General features: G+C 38.8%; 5 protein-coding genes across 7 annotated transcripts; 2 read left to right on the top strand and 3 right to left on the bottom strand.

Annotated features, from left to right (window-relative positions):
* The first annotated feature begins 828 nt into the window (after nucleotides 1-828).
* Nucleotides 829-2,065, top strand: LOC137743305 (bZIP transcription factor 53). The gene has a single exon (XM_068483172.2). It carries the CDS (start codon nucleotides 1,397-1,399, stop codon nucleotides 1,820-1,822), a length of 426 nt encoding a protein of 141 aa, XP_068339273.2. The 5' UTR covers nucleotides 829-1,396; the 3' UTR covers nucleotides 1,823-2,065.
* Nucleotides 2,066-3,789: 1,724 nt separating this feature from the next.
* Nucleotides 3,790-4,505, bottom strand: LOC137743306 (calvin cycle protein CP12-1, chloroplastic). Its single transcript, XM_068483173.2, has one exon. The coding sequence runs from the start codon at nucleotides 4,477-4,479 to the stop codon at nucleotides 4,018-4,020; it is 462 nt and encodes a 153-aa protein (XP_068339274.2). The 5' UTR covers nucleotides 4,480-4,505; the 3' UTR covers nucleotides 3,790-4,017.
* A 1,507-nt stretch (nucleotides 4,506-6,012) lies between these two features.
* LOC137743301 (protein HOMOLOG OF MAMMALIAN LYST-INTERACTING PROTEIN 5) lies at nucleotides 6,013-9,268 on the bottom strand. The gene is made up of 6 exons (XM_068483168.2): nucleotides 8,945-9,268; nucleotides 8,666-8,766; nucleotides 7,877-7,986; nucleotides 7,578-7,653; nucleotides 7,254-7,394; nucleotides 6,013-6,979 (listed from the first exon to the last, which is right to left on the bottom strand). Exons 1-6 carry the CDS (start codon nucleotides 9,036-9,038, stop codon nucleotides 6,173-6,175), a joined length of 1,329 nt encoding a protein of 442 aa, XP_068339269.2. The 5' UTR covers nucleotides 9,039-9,268; the 3' UTR covers nucleotides 6,013-6,172.
* Nucleotides 9,269-9,978: 710 nt separating this feature from the next.
* On the top strand, nucleotides 9,979-15,522 carry LOC137743300 (putative glutamyl endopeptidase, chloroplastic). Of its 2 annotated transcripts, XM_068483166.2 has the most exons (11): nucleotides 9,979-10,408; nucleotides 10,671-11,658; nucleotides 12,227-12,355; nucleotides 12,584-12,883; nucleotides 12,970-13,428; nucleotides 13,589-13,654; nucleotides 13,859-13,919; nucleotides 14,013-14,162; nucleotides 14,294-14,431; nucleotides 14,520-14,836; nucleotides 15,142-15,522. In XM_068483166.2, coding segments are annotated over exons 1-11 (2,907 nt in total). In that variant the 5' UTR covers nucleotides 9,979-10,110; the 3' UTR covers nucleotides 15,143-15,522. The 2 variants fall into 2 exon arrangements, with proteins under 2 accessions (XP_068339267.2, XP_068339266.2); XM_068483165.2 differs by lacking the exon at nucleotides 15,142-15,522 and having other exon boundaries at nucleotides 14,520-14,923.
* A 254-nt stretch (nucleotides 15,523-15,776) lies between these two features.
* LOC137743308 (putative cytochrome c oxidase subunit 5C-1) lies at nucleotides 15,777-17,622 on the bottom strand. Of its 2 annotated transcripts, none has more exons than XM_068483175.2 (2): nucleotides 17,476-17,622; nucleotides 15,777-16,168 (listed from the first exon to the last, which is right to left on the bottom strand). In XM_068483175.2, the coding sequence occupies exon 2, from the start codon at nucleotides 16,156-16,158 to the stop codon at nucleotides 15,967-15,969; it is 192 nt and encodes a 63-aa protein (XP_068339276.1). In that variant the 5' UTR covers nucleotides 16,159-16,168; nucleotides 17,476-17,622; the 3' UTR covers nucleotides 15,777-15,966. The 2 variants fall into 2 exon arrangements, with proteins under 2 accessions (XP_068339276.1, XP_068339277.1); XM_068483176.2 differs by having other exon boundaries at nucleotides 15,777-16,200; nucleotides 17,476-17,620.
* Between the last annotated feature and the right edge of the window lie 398 nt (nucleotides 17,623-18,020).

Genomic DNA, 18,020 nt, shown 5'->3' with positions numbered 1-18,020 from the left:
GCTTCATATTATAAGGGTTAGAGTGGCCTAATCTTTGTGCACCACTAAAATTTATCACTTCGCTGATTGAAATAGGAGAAAAGGAATAAGAAAAGTGTTTTAGATAAACAATAAGTGATATAAAAATTTTATTCTTACTATTTATTTGTACAATTTTTTAATAAAGATGAAATCTATATGAGTTGGCAGATCATACCCTCTATTAAATAGATAGTATAAATATATGGTAAGTGTAGCATTACTCTAAGAGATAACGTCCATATATTTTTTGAATCATCTAACAATATATATTTTTTTAAATCTATTAAATTGAAAACTTGTTAGTTATTCATATATATTTAGCAAATGGATAAGAGCACACTTAATATGAATTATCATTTTCTTTAAGCAATTCGTTTTGTTCGAAATAAAATATAGAGTAAATAGAGAGAAGAGAGAGCGATTGGGAGGAGAAATATTATATTGAGAACAAACCAAATTAGCAAATTGTACTTCAAAAGGATCTTCGTCGGATTCTTTTTGTGAAGATTCTAGATATCCTCCAATCACATCTGTTTATCGTATATAGTGTGGTCATAAATTATTGTAAATTTTTTTTATTTAAAATTAATATAAACAGTACCTAACAAAAATTAATCGTAAAATGTACGATAAACAGATGTAATAAAAAAATCTCTGGAATCCTATCCTTAAAAAAAAGGATCGAGCGAGAAACCCTCTCAATCGTATTAGCTGTCATCGCCATTCACGCCAGCCATGACTCACCAAATTAGCATTTAGCACTCGTAATTATAATTAAACGATGATTATTTTATAATTTTCCACACACCAACCCCTCCCATCTTCCGCTATAAAACCCCCGTTCCCACACAATGTTCAACCTTCTTTTTTCCTTCCATCTCATTTCCCGCCGCGCCTTTGCGTTTCAGATAAGTCCTCCTTCCCCTCTTTTCTCTCTCTAGATTTTCATTTCCGCTTGCTTGTCTCGGCCCCTTCTATTTTCCTCCCGATCCGGAATTTCTGATCGGTTTCTAGATCTGAGGTCCAAATTTGTGGCTTTCTTTGTTGAGGTTTTTAGGGTTTCTTGGAATCCAATTCGATCGGATATGATTTGGGGCCTGGAAGTTCTGGGTTCGTAGAAATTTAAACCAATGGTTTTTATATGAAACTCATGTTTCGTATCCGTCTGCTCCACTCGTTCTCCGTCGTCTTCCTCTACTGGTTCTACGATTTCTCATGAATTAATCGCATCAATTCGTTGCCTCCAATTCCAATTCCCAAACCCAATTTTATTGTTCCCCAATTCTTTCGAACCATAATCTAATTTCGGTAACAAACATCGTTTCCTAATTTTTGCAATCAATTCTTGGGATAAATTACCCGAGGAAAGGATACAATGTCTTCGCTTCAGCGCCAATCAAGCTCAGGATCCGACGGGTCCGCGACGGTGGACGAGAAGAAGAGGAAGAGGATGATGTCCAACCGCGAATCCGCGAGGCGATCGCGGATGAAGAAGCAGAAGCAGATGGATGATCTGACGACTGAGATCACCAGACTGGAGATGTCGAACAATCAGGTTCGGCAGACACTCGATGCCAGGGAGCGCAGCTACAATGAGATAGAGTCTGCGAACAACGTGCTGAGAGCTCAAGCAATGGAGCTCACTGATCGACTGCAGTCATTGAACTCGGTCCTCCATATCTTTGAAGAGGTCAGCGGCTTCTCGGTCGACATCCCCGAGATGCATGATCCTCTGCTTAAGCCATGGCAGCTCCCCTTCCCGCAGCCCATCCCGGCCTCCTCCGACATGTTCTTCATTTGATGATGATCTTCATCGCTTTTGTTTGCTGGTCTTTTGGTGGTGTTTTTGGTATCTTTCGACTTCGATTTTAGTTGTTTTTGTGTCTTTAATTAATAATTGTTGTGGTCAGTGTCTTTGAACAAGCTTGTTTCATCGTGGATTAGCAGTACATTTGGGTTTGCTGTTGGAACCTGGGGCCCAACACCGAACTGTGTACAATGTTGTTCCTTCTGTATAAATGAAATGTTTATGTGGTTGTTGTTAGCTATGAAATGTTTATGCGGTTGTTGTTAGCTATGAAATGTTTATGAGGTGGTTGTTAGCTATGAAATGTGTGGAATGTGCAAAGTTGCTCTTTTTAATTTGGTAACTGAAATTGTTTCCAAATGCTAAGCCTCCATAGAGTTTGATGCTCTCTTTTTAAGACGATATTTCAAACTACTCGATTGATTCAAACTCCGATGATACAAACTTCTTGCATTTGAATTTAACGGGCACATCCTATCAATCAAGATTGATACAACTAATTGGCCTAACTCCCAGAATATGATTCTTTCTTCACCAAAAACCCCTTCGCTTCCTTTCCCTCCTCTCACACTACTGAATCGAAACAGTTCAAACATGAAGAGACTGGGAGGGAGGAATTTGGAGCGGAGAAAATTCTACTGTCAATTTCCGTCTGCCCCATTGGAATTTATTGTTTATACTATTTGGCCTAACTGACATTTGATTGTTTAGTCTAATTGGCCTGTCTGACATCCTAACTGACTTTAGACTAATTGGCCCACTTGACATTGAACTAACATCTAAATGTTTAGACTAATTGGCCTAATTAACATATGCTCATCGATTGATTTTTAAGCGCAGAGCTTCCAGAATTATAAGATCAAATCACTCTACCCTTCATTTTAATATTGTAGTTAACGTGTGTTTACACTTTAATAGAAGCATTTCTAGTTTTTAAATATTTTTCAAATGGCAAATGAATTAAGCAACCTTCGAATCATACGGGATAAACGCGTACCACCCGATTAACTCATGGGTTCATTTCCAAATTTAATGAATTTCCCATCGGGCTTGGACAAATCCCCAAGCAAAAGCAACAGAAAACTGGAAACGGAGGTGGGTTGTCCCACAACTTCCACATGCTATGTGTGATGTACCAATAACCTATGGTCCATGCTTTGCGCACGAACAATTGGTCTAGTTGCACCAAATGTCTATTTGGCCAGGTGTTAGACCATCTTCAGTGGGGACATAGATGGAGTGTGGGCTCTGCAGATCATGTACTGCATATATATATATATATATATTTTTTTTTTTTACATTTGAAAAAAAATCAACAGTCTATATTTAACTCGGGTTTTATTTTTCTTCTCTTTGTTGGAGATCAACTAAGAAATTACATAAACCTCAAATTTACGATTCTGGTGGCAAGAGTCCTAAATAGAGATTCCTATTGTAGATGCTCTTAGGTTTTGTTCATTCACACATGTGAAAACGTGATATTATATGTGTTTCGAATGAGTTTGAGACTAGATTGTCAATGATTATGGCTTGTTGTAATGAACTATCGAATACATCTCCAAGCCATGCTTACACGCAATATGAATAGGAACACTCTTGATTATTAATTTTACGTGTTTGCTAAACTATGAGAATAACAATCATTTCAGTTCCTAATTTTCCCTACATGTAGAATCAGATTATTATGGATATTCCTTTAAAATCCATAACCAAATACGTAAAAATAAAAAATTGGATAGACTTTATACCATACAATCAATAATCCATTCAACTCGAAGACTAATTGTTCCGGTTTCTTTTCCTTACTTTTCATATTCAAAGTTTCCCTATTCCTTTCTTGTCCCCATCCTTTTGATAACACCTCCACTAGTTAATTGATAATTGACAAGATCAACACATGAAATATAATCAAAAGTTAAAACGCCTATCCTATCCACAAATGAAATATGAGATTTAAATAGTAAAAAAGAAACGCAAGCTTTCTTTATAATATTTGGAAGCCAATAAACAATCACCAATTTATGTTTCAAAGGTATACGATAACATGCTGCGGTATCATATCATCATGCAAAATAAATATACAAACGACCCGAATTAAGTTTAGTCGATCTTAATTAACATAAACAGAGACAGTACTATGAAATCTAAAACACGACAACTTCAAAAGTAGGCAGATTGAGATCCACCGATCAGTTGTCGTAAGTACGGCACTCGTCAGTTTCGGGGTTGTCCTTACAGAAAGTCTCCAAGGGGTCGGAACTTTTCTCGTTGTCGCGTTTGTGGCTGACGGCAGCGCTCAGCTCCTCCACCTCGTCCCATGCCGCTACGCACTCCCCGCTTGCCGGGTCGTCCGAGCAGGTCTCCTCGGCGCTCTTGATGCTTTCCGCCACTTTTTCGGACAGTTTATCTGGTGCTGCGCTCACTGGCCTTACAATGGTCATGCGGCGGCCAACGGAAGAGTAGCTTCTCCAGGTGGGAACGTTGAGTGAGTGAAATGCCCTCGGTACCACTGTTGCTTTCGACAACACTGACCTTGGGGTGGAGAGGCTCACTCCGGCGACAGTGGTGCTGGTTGCCATTTCTCCTTCTCTCTTTCTTTCTGGTTTTCGAAGTGGTGAGGTTTGAGAGAATGGTGAGGTGATAACGAGCATGAGGGTTTAATTGGTGTTTCCAATGTTTTACGATCGCACACTTCTTATGTTTTACGATCGCACACTTCTTATCATATGAAGGCCAATCATCTACTTCCACGTCAAAACACTTCAGATATTTTAGGGGAAAAAATCACACATTTGAACAAGGAAGACGTGCCCAAACGTATACGTTTGTAACCAACAGTTTCGTCGTTTTACTGCATGTACGATTGGGAGCTTGATATTTTGGAGCTAAAGTATAAGTAATACGTAACTTTGTATAATTTAAGTATTTAAGATCGTTTATATGTTTTGAAGTATTAAGAAAAATCGTAATAACTTATAGTTTAAATGGTTAAGAGCATATGTCATTTTCATAAGTTTCCAAAGGTTTTAAGCATCAAAACAATAAATAAAGGAGGATAATTTTAGTTTAAACTTTTAAGAGTGTTTATTTCTACACTTTCGAAGTTTTGAATTATAAAATAAATTTAAGGGTAAATTACATTTTACCACCTCAACTTTGGATCATATAACAAGTTTATACCTTATCTTTTAAATATTACAATATCATACATCAATTTACAAATTTATTGCAATGTAAGACTTTTGTAAATTTTTTTGTTAAATGCTGATATAACAGATGCAGAGGTCACCTTCTTGTCCAACTAGATTGATGTGCAACCCAAAATTATGTGTTTATTTCTGCACTTTAGAAGAAGTTTGTGTTTGAAGTATAATATCAGGAGGATGATTTTCTACCCTCTTCCCCTTCCATCCCCTTCTCTCACACATTATTTTTTGTCTTATTATCTCTATAAAAAAATCAATATAAGATGTTGACATGACTTAACCGTGACCGTCTAAATAGAAGGACATGGAAGGATAGAGAATCCTCCTCCATAATATCATTGCTTGTACATATAAATTCTAAAATAAAATAAAAGTCATTTACCACCTCAATAAAGATGCATCAGCCAAGTTTTGTGTTTGAGTTCTCGTATAGCACCATGATGAATGACGAATTGACGATGCCAAGTTGCCAACAGCAAAGTTTGTTAACCATTTAAAACTCCTATCGCTAAAAGTCAAGGAAGCACACGCCTAATTCCAGCTAACCAGAATATATGTAATATAGTAGAATTGTCCATCGGCGGACAAATATTAACAAGCTTTAGAGGAATCCCCCGTTTTAGAGATCTTATCTGAATCATACGCGTAAGCGTGTCTTGTTTACTTCATTGTTTAGTTTTCTGTAAAAACATGTGCGACAACATTCAGTTGTCTAAAAATCTTTGACCGAGTTAGATAAGAAATTCTGCTCTGACTCACCGTGTCCCATATTCGAACTCTCATTCCTCCTTTTTAGTCTAGCTTGAGTAAAAATATTACTTGTGAGAAGCTATACCACATGGGCTCGTCGATTGGAGGAAAAGGTTGGTCACTGGCATACGATGCGTCCAGAGACTTCCCAAATGCACGCAAATGCCCAGCTTGAATATTTACATAAAGATAAATGAAAACCAACTTCAACTAGACAACCACACATGCTTGAAAGAATACGAAGCATAAACCAATAGTTTTCATTTTCGTATGATGCATCGTGACTTCACGATTCACAGTAATGCATACAGTGACATTTACACAGTAATCGCGCAAATAAACTATGGGAAACATCTGGAATTCCAAGCACCTAAAAACGAGAAGCTTATTACTGACCAGCTGATGGATTAGTCAACAGTTCAAGCGATTTTATCAAGTGATCTACTGCAACTGATACGTCATCAAATGCCAATGCTCCGACTGCAAATCTTGCGGCCTTATGTGCCTCGGCAATTTTCTCAGGTGATGGCTGGTAGCTACTGTCATACTGGTATGTCTTGGCAGGGGGAGGAGCAGGAGTAGGTTCTGAAACAGTCCCATTTCTGTTGCTCGTCTGGTATTGGGCAGTTGAAGGGTGGTCTGTTGTCGAAGGAGCTGACTGGGGAGAGTAGGAAGGATCAGAGCCCTGATAATAAGAGGGATAGGGGGATGAAACTGCTGGAATATTGGTTTCTGTAAAACTTGGATACGATTGGAAATTAGGACAGGGGTAATTAGATTCATGAGGAGGATAGTTAGGTGGCAAAGGCTGTTGGGGTTCGTGCAAGTAGGATTGCTGGTGGTATGGCTGAGAAAAATCAGACGTTTCTGGTCTATTTGTAGGAGGAGGTGGGTGAAAATCATGGGAAGAGTAACCAGCAGTAGGGTAAGACTGAGGTGGCGGTGACGCATTGTTAGTAGAATGCTGGCCATTGACTTCATCATGAAACTTAGGTGGTGACTGAAGGCTAGTAGAACGCTGGAATTTAGCGTCATCATGAAACTCATAAGGTGTAATGTTTGAAGAATGCTGATCCTGAAACTGTGGTGGTGCACTTTTTATAGAATGCTGCCCGTTGACTTCATCATGAAACTGGGGTGAAGGGTCAGACTGTGATCCAGGACTGGTAACTGCAGCATCGCTTGGGCCAAGATCCTGCAAGGATAGAAATAGTTGAAGACCATCGTATACAATAAACAAAACCACTAACACAAACACACTTTCCTTTCTTAATACATACTACAATTCTTTAACATATACTCTTTTACTCAAATGAAAAGTGGCTAGGTGGTAACATCAAACACCTCTCCACCACCATAATCTTATGCCTAAAAATAATAAATTAAGAAATGTTATCGTTATATATTCAAAAATATCCTGGTCCATCAAAAAGCTCAAAAGTAAATTACTCAAAAGTTTAGAACCATACATATGAACCACTCATTCCACTAGATGGAAGTGAGAGATCATCGTCACCAGCAGGGGGGCCTGCTTGAGGCTTCCTTCCTTCTTTCAAAGCTTTCCTTATATCTGCTGCTTTCCAAGCTGCATACTTTTGTTTTTGCTCAAGCTGTAAAAAATCATAAAGATGTAAGCCACCCCCAAAATCCAACTGTATAACCTTCAAGTTAGTAATAACATACTGAAAAGAAAAATGTACCAACACACAAATCATTTAAATGGCGTCGTCTAATCCTAACAAAAAGGATAATGACACTTCAAGCGGCGTTGCAAAACAGAATTAGAAACTCACATCAGGCTGAACCACACCAAATTGGTTAAGAATCTCAAAGAAAATGCTTGCAGCATAGAATGTTTTTGCAGTAGTCCTGCAACAAGATCAAAGAATAAATTCTGTATCACATACTATTAACAACTTCCACAAAATATAAAATATTGTCAAGAGACATGAGCCGAGAAACACACAGGACAGGAGGTACTCTTCACTGCATGAAACCTAGTGGTGTAGAGTTCAAAAGTTGAACTTTTTGAGAGAAAAAAAAATTGATATGGACATGATAACTCAAAGTCTCAAGGGACATATTGACATACAAATCTGCTCGACCAGCATGATCTTGCTTTTCTGCCTTGCCAAAAACATTTAAGGCAAATCCCTCAAGATACAGATTGTCTTCAGGCCCCAACTGCAGTGACTTCTTATCCTATAGAGCAAAAGTGTGAGCATACATTAAGATGAGGGAACAGAAATCTACGAATAATATCACAAAATAATTTCTCAAAAACAGCAACAGTACAAGTCATCAGGTAAAAATTCAAGACCAATCATGGGAGATATTCAAGACACTTAAGCACAACAATCAAATTTGCATTTTCCCCCAAAAGTGACCATCTTTGGTCCCTAAAGTGTAATATCAGAGTCTCCACGGATGAACCTCCAATTGTATGGTTATAATCATAAGTAAGGCCAAGATTCTTAGCAGTGAATTGGTAAGCAGTAGACAAATGCTCTTGCTGTTTAAAATTCAACCACTACTTCATCACTAAAGAAACCAAATACTAAAATTTGCAAGGGCATCCGACGGGGCAGAAACATATCATAGATTCATTTGCAAAACGGATACCAAAAATTAATCGCCACCAACGCTAGGCAACGGGTAATTCTACTGTTGCAGAAAGCCTCAGTGCTAGAGCAACTACAAATCAGACTAAATTAAAATTTACATATCCAATATGAAGTTAAAAAGGCTAAATTTTCATCATTATATTCCTCAGAAACTAATTTAGACCCAGCTGATGAAACAAATTAAAACAAAATCCCATCTTTATTCCTAAACAGAAAAACGTTAACCAGAAACAGTTAAAAAGGAAGAAAGAAAGGACCTTTTCAAGCTGCTTCATGAGGGAAATGAGGAGGGAATTCGTGGTCTTAGTGCGCTCGTTCTGCGGGATCTTCAGCCCTCTCTCCATTGCGTATAATCGACCTAATTTCGATTCAAAATTTGAAAAAAGTTTAAATCAATTTAAATTAAAATCAGAAAGAACTCATGAGCATCGAATTTTCAGAAATATTTGTGGAGATAACAAATAATTCGTAAAGTTTCAATCTTGTTGAGAGAGAAAGAGAGAGAGAGAGAGAGAGAGAGAGAGAGAGAGAGTTACAGTAATAAGCGACAAGAGGCTCGTGTTTCTGCAACTCATCGGCGCGCTGGAGATACGGCAACAGCAGCTTCGCCGGCTCGTTTTCGCTCGCCATCTATGCCTTCCTTCTTCCTCCGTTCGATCGATCGACAGAGAGATACGATTTGGGCGAGGTTAAAAAGCTTTGAGTACCAAGGCAGAGAGAGAGAGTGACTCTACAACGGGTCCGATCGTCTGAGAAAAGTGTCGTGTGAGTTGTGACGGTCGAGCAAGACGTCGTCGTCAATGCCGAGGGAGAAAGCAAGTGATTACGCGGGTTAGTCGGTTCATAAAACCCAACGGGCCGCCTTATTGTCCAAATTTAATGAGCCATGAAGTATACGGCCCATAATACTTTGAATCTCAAAGCTTTTCAATGGGGCCCCACCCAATCCCAATTGTCCAGTTTCAATTGAGGAATTCAGATCTCCCCATCAGACCGTCGAGAGATCATCGAAAAAGAGAGAGATTTGGCTTGTTCAAAGACTTAAGTTTAGATGTCGTGTTCGAAGACCTAGGAGGGGGTAATGAATTGAGAATATGATAGACTTTAATAAATTTATAAATTTTTATAGAGTTTAATTGATCTGTAGAGATTTCATATAAAATTTTGATTCAATTCTTCTGAAATCTCATAAGAAGATATGAGATTTGTGAATGCTTAAAATACATTACGAAATCTCTCTAATTCCCTCTAATTCATCAACTTTATCAAATTCTTTAAAATAAATTTCTAATTGAATACACCTGAAATGTTATAAACTTCTTTAAAATCCTAATTAAATACATTTGAATTTCTAAGGATTTTAATAAACAATTTTAAAATTCTAAATACACCTTAAATTTCAGAGAATCATTTAAAATCTTAATTAAATATTTCTAGATTTGTTAAAAAAATTAAAATTCTTCAAAATCTCAATTGATTACACTCTTCTTGATTTTATACGTCATGAATAGTAGGATGTACAATGAGCGCCACAACTTTAAATTAAATGATTCGAATTCTTGGATGCGTCAGCTTCGAACATAAAGGTTCGTGGAGGAACTGAATTTTCGATTGAGCTCAGTAGTTGTCTGTACATATTACGTGGCAAAGTAACGTAATTTTATGGCCGCACCGATCAGAACTTTTCCCAAAAAGAATAAAAATGAATGTCGACGGGATGCTCCACAAAGTCTATCATCTTCTCTCCCTCACGTCTCCTCACTCTCTCCCTTTCAAGCCCCTCCACTTCCCATCGGTCCTTTCACTCTCCCACCTCAGACCAAGGCGCTCCCCATACGATTCCGTAAGGCCCATCAAAACATCCACCGCCGTCATGGCCACCTCTCGCCTCCGCAACCTCGTCCCCGCCAACAATTTCGCTTCCGAGGATGCCAGCGGTGGCGGAGCCTCCAAAGGCTCTGTCTCTTCCACCGCTGCTACTACTGCACTTGATGATGAAGGTATTCAATCACAACACACACGCATATACATACACATACACATATATTTTGTGCTCGTTTGTAGGATTTGTTGATATGGAGTTGCATAATCTGTTTGAACTTTGAACCAAAAATCCGAGTTGAATTTTGAAAATTTTGATTTTCTTTCCTTTTTTCATAACTTACTGTTTGGCTGTTTAATGGGGTTGCATTGAGTGGTGGAATTTTAAATTCGAAGATTTCTGTGCTGGTAATTCGTATGTGTATATATATGTTTATGCAGAAGATGCAACTCTGGCAGTTAGATACCGTCTTCCTCCGCAAGAAATTAAAGATATTGTGGATGCTCCGCCACTTCCCGCCTTGTCATTCTCGCCGTATAGGGATAAGATACTGTTTCTCAAGCGGAGAGCTTTGCCGCCATTGACAGAACTTGCAAGACCTGAGGAAAAGCTTGCCGGTGTTCGTATTGATGGAAAATGCAATACAAGGACCAGGATGTCGTTTTACTCGGGTATTGGGATCCATCAATTATTGCCCGATGGCACCCTTGGTCCCGAAATAGAGGTGCGTGGATTCCCTGATGGTGCCAAGATCAATTTTGTTACTTGGTCCCCGGATGGCCGCCATTTAGCCTTCACCATCCGGTTTGATGAGGGGGAAACTAGTACTAGTAAGCTTAGAGTATGGGTGGCCCAAGTTGAAACAGGGATTGCTAGACCTTTGTTTAAGTCTGAAGAAATATTTTTGAATGCTATGTTTGACAATTTTGTTTGGGTGAATGACTCCTCCTTGGTAGTTTGCACCATTCCCCGGTCTCGTGGAGACCCGCCAAAGAAACCTTTGGTTCCCTTTGGGCCTAAAATTCAATCTAACGAGCAGAAAAACACTATCCAAGTTAGGACCTTTCAGGATTTGCTGAAGGATGAGTATGATGAAGATTTGTTTGACTACTACACCACATCACAACTTGTTTTGGCCTCCTTGGATGGGGCGGTGAAGGAAATTGGTCCTCCAGCTGTATATACATCAATGAACCCCTCTCCCGATCAGAAATACCTTTTAATTAGTTCAATTCACAGACCATACTCTTTCATTGTACCGTGCGGAAGATTTCCCAAGAAGGTGGATGTGTGGACAGCTGATGGGAAGTTTGTTAGAGAACTTTGTGATCTGCCGCTTGCTGAGGACATCCCCATTGCATTCAGTAGTGTGCGAAAAGGGAAGCGTTCTGTCAACTGGAGAGCGGATAAACCATCAACACTCTACTGGCATGCATTTTTGGCCCTGTTTTCTAGCTGTTTGAATAACTTAAAAGAGATCTCTTTGAATTCTTATCTCTGTCACTCTCTCATGATACATAACAAGTACTCGATAAGGATTTTTTTGGAGTAGTGTACATGATATGCTGTAGTAATAGTTGGTTTTCTATGCTTTTCTAAGTTAAATATATTTCTAACGCATGTGCCTCAAAATGAACAAGCAGAATGACAGTCTAAACTGTGTTGTAATTCCACATTATTGTTACTAAACAATTTAAGCCTTCATCTATGATGTCTTTAGATTTTTATTTCTTAATTTTTATTTTGTCCCCACAGTCATTCACATCATCCTAAATGCATTTCTGACATGAAACAAGTTACAAAAGCAACTTCTAGTCACCATATATGGGACCTGGCCTCAGGCCAGTTCATTTTTTGTCGTGTTTCGGGCCAGGTTCTTTAAGATTTTGACATCCCCAAGCCCAAGCCTAACCCGTGGTCAGGTCTACATATGACTTGTACATGGTTGTTTGTGTATATGCTTTCAGTTACCTGATTGACTATGTGACTCTTCTAGGGTTGAGACCCAAGATGAAGGAGATGCAAAAGTGGAAGTTTCTCCACGTGATATAATTTATACACAGCCCGCTGAGCCACTAGAAGCTGAAGAGCCAACTGTCTTGCACAAAGTTGATCTTCGCTATGGGTATGAAGTTTAACTGTCACTATATTGTTTATCTTCTATTAGCATAAATGGTAAGTGTGTGCTGGGGAATTAATTAAACTTTTTTCCTATGTCTGTTTTATTGGGGTTTTTGGAAGAATGATTTTTCCAAGGGAGCTTTTTCTCCTTTCTCCAAAAGACTGCTAAGCTTAACAAGTTTCATGGTGGTCCCAACTTGCTTTTATGCATTTGAACATTTCAATTTCGCAGAGGAATTTCTTGGTCTGATGATTCACTGGCTCTAGTTTACGAGTCTTGGTACAAAACACGGAGAACAAGAACCTGGGTAATTTCTCCTGGATCAAATGATGTCAGTCCGCGCATCCTGTTTGATAGATCGTCAGAAGATGTATATTCCGATCCTGGCTCTCCTATGCTGCGGAGAACTCCTGCTGGGACATATGTGTTAGCAAAAGTAAAGAAAGAAAACGAGGAAGGCACTTATTTACTGCTGAATGGAAATGGTGCCACACCAGAGGGAAATATCCCGTTCCTCGACTTGTTTGACATGTAGGTTTTTTATAAGGTAATTTATTGTTTCTATTACGTTCGCAAGTGCTCATTTTTGTTGTGGTGGCTAAACCAAATTCTTTCAGAAATACAGGAAACAAAGAAAGAATATGGAAGAGTGACAAAGAAAAGTATTATGAGACTGTTGTTGCTTTAATGTCTGATGACAAAGAAGGGGATCTGCCCATTGATCACTTGAAAATATTGACTTCCAAAGAGTCAAAAACTGAAAACACTCAGTATTCTATCCTCAGCTGGCCAGAAAAGAAAGCAGTCCAAATTACAGATTTTCCTCATCCATATCCACAGCTGGCATCATTGCAGAAAGAGCTGGTCAAGTACCAGAGGAAGGATGGGGTTCAACTAACTGCAACGCTATACCTTCCACCAGGATTTGATCCATCCAGAGATGGTTCTCTTCCGTGTCTGTTCTGGTCTTATCCTGGAGAGTTCAAAAGCAAAGATGCTGCTGGACAAGTTCGTGGTTCTCCTAATGAATTTGCTGGCATAGGTCCAACTTCGGCCCTCCTCTGGCTGGCTCGAAGGCATGCATCACCTCTTCCATTTGTTTTCCTACTATGTTTTGGTGTTTTTTTTATATTTTTTTATATTTTGCTTGTGTAATTCTTCTTTGTTTAGAACCTTTTTGGTGTTTGGATTGTTTTAAACATGCTGACCATTTTTTGTTTGCTCGAAATTGTGCAGGTTTGCTATTCTGTCTGGACCAACAATTCCTATTATTGGTGAGGGTGATGCAGAAGCAAATGACAGGTAACTTGTTTGCCGCATATGTACTCACATGGGTTTCTGCTTCCAGCCAAATTTAATTCTAATTTTCTGTATGAACTCATTGGCATTTCTCATAACATAAATCCATCGAATGGTTAACTGGGTGAAAAATGGACTAGATACTCACAACACGCTACTCATGCTTTGAAGTTTTTCAATGAATTATAATGTATATATTTTGACCAGCTATGTGGAGCAATTGGTTGCAAGCGCAGAGGCTGCTGTGGAGGAAGTTGTTCGACGAGGAGTAAGCTTCTCCATTTTGCAGTTTGAATCTTTTGAGCATGTTCCTGACTTTATAATCTTGACCTGAACCTCTTACGGTGCTACCCTAATTAAGGTGGCTCATCCAGACAAAATTGCTGTTGGGGGACATTCTTATGGGGCATTCATGACTGCAAACCTCTTGGCACATGCTCCCCATCTTTTCTCTTGTGGAATTGCACGTTCTGGTGCTTACAATAGAACACTTACTCCTTTTGGTTTTCAGGTAACCTACGAGAAGTTGATTTGAATATGTACACATGTATATCCATGTGTCGATATTTTCTCTTTCCATGCCATCCGACCTAGGTAAATTATTTTGTTTCAATGGCCTGACTCTTTAGTTTATCGGTGCAGAATGAGGATAGAACTCTTTGGGAGGCTACTAGTACTTATGTAGAGATGAGTCCTTTCCTGTCCGCTAATAAAATTAAGAAGCCAATCTTGCTCATCCATGGAGAAGAAGACAACAATTCTGGAACTTTAACCATGCAGGTAAAGAGGTCCTTCACCCTTTTAATGTTTAGTTGCATGATGAGTTTCTTCTTGTTTGTGATTTAATTTTTGTTTGTGTGTTATGCAGTCGGATCGTTTCTTTAATGCTCTGAAAGGTCATGGTGCTCTGTCCCGCCTTGTGATTCTTCCATTTGAGAGCCATGGCTATGCTGCAAGAGAGAGCATCATGCACGTGCTATGGGAAAGTGATAGATGGCTTCAGAAATATTGCGTGTCAGACACTTCCAATGTAAATGCAGATTCTGATGCAAGTAAAAAAGAGAACTTAGGCACAGGTTCTACAGATTCTGAAAGCAAACCAGTTGCTGCTAGTGGAGGCGGTGGCCCAGAGGCGTCAAATTCTGGGCATGAAGGATTTGACTCATTGCCAATGTCATTGTTATGGTAATTTCTTTACATTTACAGAGAGGAGGACATAACCAAGTTAATTCTGAAAATAAAAGAAGAATGATAGAACTTGAATTCTTTCAATCTCTGTTTAAGATAGATGTTCTCACCCCTCCCCCAATCCTTGCAAAGCGGAGCCTTGTTGGCTTGAGATCGCCCTTTTAATATTTCTTGGTAACAGCAGTAATTGGGACAATATATGTTGATGAACAATAGGTCATCTATTTGTTACCATAAATTCCTTTCCTCAAATCTTGGGTTTATTTTCTTACGTATTTGTATCGAATGATATAATCCTGCAGAATAAATTGCTGATCGTGGCTTCTGAGGACTAGTTCGCACATCAATGCGGTGTACAAAATTGATGCCACAACAGCGTAGATGATTGCCCCCTGTCAAAGTGCAATGGCAACCATGCTTCCTCGTTGAAGTGCAGTTCGCATTTGTAAGAGTAGTGATGTATCATTTGTATTTGTATCCCAAACTTCTTTAGCTACAAAATCCTTCCAGTTTGATGGATGTTGAGCAGCCATGGGAGAAAACTTGTACAATGTTGCGTAGCTTCCATTTGTTGCTTGTGATGTCATAAAGCTGTCGAATGAAAAACAGCGCGTTTCACGGACAATCCAATTGCAAAATTGTAGTTCAGTTATCCGATAAATTCCAATGGGAATTTTTGAAAATGCAACACAAAGACAGTGAGAAACAGCAGTTTGTTTAGGGTTCAGGAAACTGGTGCCCAGACTCCTGAATTTTCCGACTCCGAGAATACCGGCATCTATCTCATTTTTTGACCTATAATTTGTCCATCCCAAAATGAGATGTACTCTGATCAACAACGGAAATGTTTACGAGAATCATACCATCCTCGCGCTCGATTTAATAGCGCAAAACGGAGGTAAAGTAAACAAGAAAAACAACCGTATAACATGTCATCTTGAGCAACCATCAAAATGCAATCCCAAGGAAGCAAATATCAATAACATAGTTCGACTGTGGAGTAGTAAACTCGATTATTTCAAGACCCAAACTAAGCTCATCTCAAGTTCAAGGGCCATATGGAAAGAGGAGAATGAATAACAGGGTGTTCAATGCGTCCATACAATCATGATCGGAACTGCGAATATCTATTCTTCAGCAACAACACTGATCTCACCCTTGTCGAGCAAGTCATAGAATGCCCTCACCTTCCTCTGCTCATTCCAGTGATGCATTTTCCAAAGACTTCCACAAGCCAAAGCAAGCACCGATCCGTACAATATCTCCTTGACAACGCTTGGGCCTTTCAATGTGGCATGAGCAATCTTGTGACCAGCCATTTCACTTGATCTGAAATTACGAAAGTGTCATATTCTAATTTCCTGTCAATTCAATCCAAAAAGGCAATGCATTTTATGCTTTAACATTATTTTGACTAATCTCAAAAACCAGAACTATGAATAGACAGACATGATTCTGCATCATCTCAGGTTAGTCGTACAATACAATGAAGTGAGGATTATATCTCTCTTACATAACCGACTCACTCACTGATCAATGATCAGATGGTTTAATCCTTGCAACACATGTCATCATCTTCAAATGACATTGACCATCGTAAACATATAGACTAATCTTGTGACACTTGGGATCACCTTAACTCCACATACTCTTAATAGATTGAACCCATAAACAGGAGGTCTTGGAGTTTGGTCTCTACATACTCTAACAGATTGAATCCAAAAACAGGAGGCCTTGGATTTTAGGGACCCTACACACTCTAACAGATTAACCCGAAAACAGGAGGCCTTGGATTTAGGTACTCTACATACTCTAACAGACTAACACGAAAAACAGGAGGCCTTGGATTTTAGGGACTCTACACACTCTAACATATTAACCCGAAAACAGGAGGCCTTGGATTTAGGTACTCTACATACTCTAACAGACTAACCTGAAAAACAGGAGACCTTGGATTTTAGGGACTCTATACACTCTACCAGATTAACCCGAGAACAGGAGGCCTTGGATTTAGGTACTCTACAAACTCTAACAGACTAACCCGAAAACAGGAGGCCCTGGATTTAGGTGAAGTTATCAACAGGCTGTCCGCAAAATAGAATGTATCAAAGAACATATATGAAAGCATGCCAAAATATTGCTCCTTGTAAGAATACCAAAATCAGACCAATAGCTATTAGACTTTGGCACCTAACTTTATGCCCGAAAATTGAACTTTTCGATAGGATGCCTAGAAATTTAAAACCCACCGAAAACTTTCAGGATAAAAATGAAAATACTTGTGTTCTCGTGAAGAAATCGTTTCGTTTAGTCGGAATCTAAAGTTGCCTGTAAAATCCATGAAATTTTCGGGAGTGTTTTATGCTTTCTGGGTTCAATCAGAGATTGATTTTCTCCAATCCCTTAATCCCAAGATCCGATTTTTCCATTATTTATCACATATTTACAGAACAATTAAACGACTAACTGAAAAGAAAGAAAAAAACATGAAAATACCGATCGAAACTTAAATAGCTGGATTCAAATAGTTGCGTAGAATAAGAAATAATTTCCATAAACCTCCACAAATACAAAAACAAAAAAACAAAACGAATGAATAAGAGAATTGAGATCGAATCGATCGTCAGGGTTTTTACCTGAGAACGAAGAGGCTGCGACGAGATGGAGAAAATGAGAGAGAGAGATTGCGAATCCGAAATTGGGGCTTCGGGTAAAGGTCAATCCTTTTCAACTGATTGCCGTCCGGTGAGTGTGAGCCTCCCCTTCCCTGCGGGAGAAAATGTCGGCCCTTTCGAGATTGTGGGCTTCTTGTCCCTTGTAGGCTTAAATTGGAATTAGCGGGAGCGGGTGATCGTTTTATTGGGCTTCGATTTTGGCCCTTTAAAAGTTTTGCAGTGTTTCTTTTTGGGTTTACCTTTTTATCCCTGGTTTTAGCATTTTTTTTTATTTTTAATATTTTTTTTAACAAAGTTTTAGCTAAATATTAAAAAGGAGCATTAACCATCGAGGTGTAACTTTTTAGGACAATGTCGGTTTTTTATGGATAATGACTTGTTTGTCTAATGATTATACTGTAACACAGTTTTAGCTAAATATTAAAAAGGAGCATTAACCATCGAGGTGTAACTTTTTAGGACAATGTCGGTTTTTTATGGATAATGACTTGTTTGTCTAATGATTA

The sequence above is a fragment of the Pyrus communis genome, chromosome 11, assembly GCF_041283825.1.
Source record: "Pyrus communis isolate YQ-2024b chromosome 11, ASM4128382v1, whole genome shotgun sequence".
Classification (NCBI taxonomy): Eukaryota; Viridiplantae; Streptophyta; class Magnoliopsida; order Rosales; family Rosaceae; genus Pyrus; species Pyrus communis.
Note: the sequence above shows the minus strand (reverse complement) of the source record. Positions and strands in the feature narration are given on the sequence as shown.

Bases quoted from the DNA above. Each gene is read 5' to 3' on its own strand.
- LOC137743305 (XM_068483172.2), top strand. From the start codon at position 1,397: ATGTCTTCGCTTCAGCGCCAATCAAGCTCAGGATCCGACGGGTCCGCG.
- LOC137743306 (XM_068483173.2), bottom strand. From the start codon at position 4,479: ATGCTCGTTATCACCTCACCATTCTCTCAAACCTCACCACTTCGAAAA.
- LOC137743301 (XM_068483168.2), bottom strand. From the start codon at position 9,038: ATGGCGAGCGAAAACGAGCCGGCGAAGCTGCTGTTGCCGTATCTCCAG. The intron at 8,767-8,944 runs GTAACTCTCTCT...AATCGAAATTAG, and splicing joins GCCTCTTGTCGCTTATTACT to GTCGATTATACGCAATGGAG. The intron at 7,654-7,876 runs GTATGTCAATAT...ATCTTGTTGCAG, and splicing joins CATGCTGGTCGAGCAGATTT to GACTACTGCAAAAACATTCT.
- LOC137743300 (XM_068483165.2), top strand. From the start codon at position 10,111: ATGAATGTCGACGGGATGCTCCACAAAGTCTATCATCTTCTCTCCCTC. The intron at 10,409-10,670 runs GTATTCAATCAC...ATGTTTATGCAG, and splicing joins TACTGCACTTGATGATGAAG to AAGATGCAACTCTGGCAGTT. The intron at 13,655-13,858 runs GTAACTTGTTTG...TATTTTGACCAG, and splicing joins GATGCAGAAGCAAATGACAG to CTATGTGGAGCAATTGGTTG.
- LOC137743308 (XM_068483175.2), bottom strand. From the start codon at position 16,158: ATGGCTGGTCACAAGATTGCTCATGCCACATTGAAAGGCCCAAGCGTT.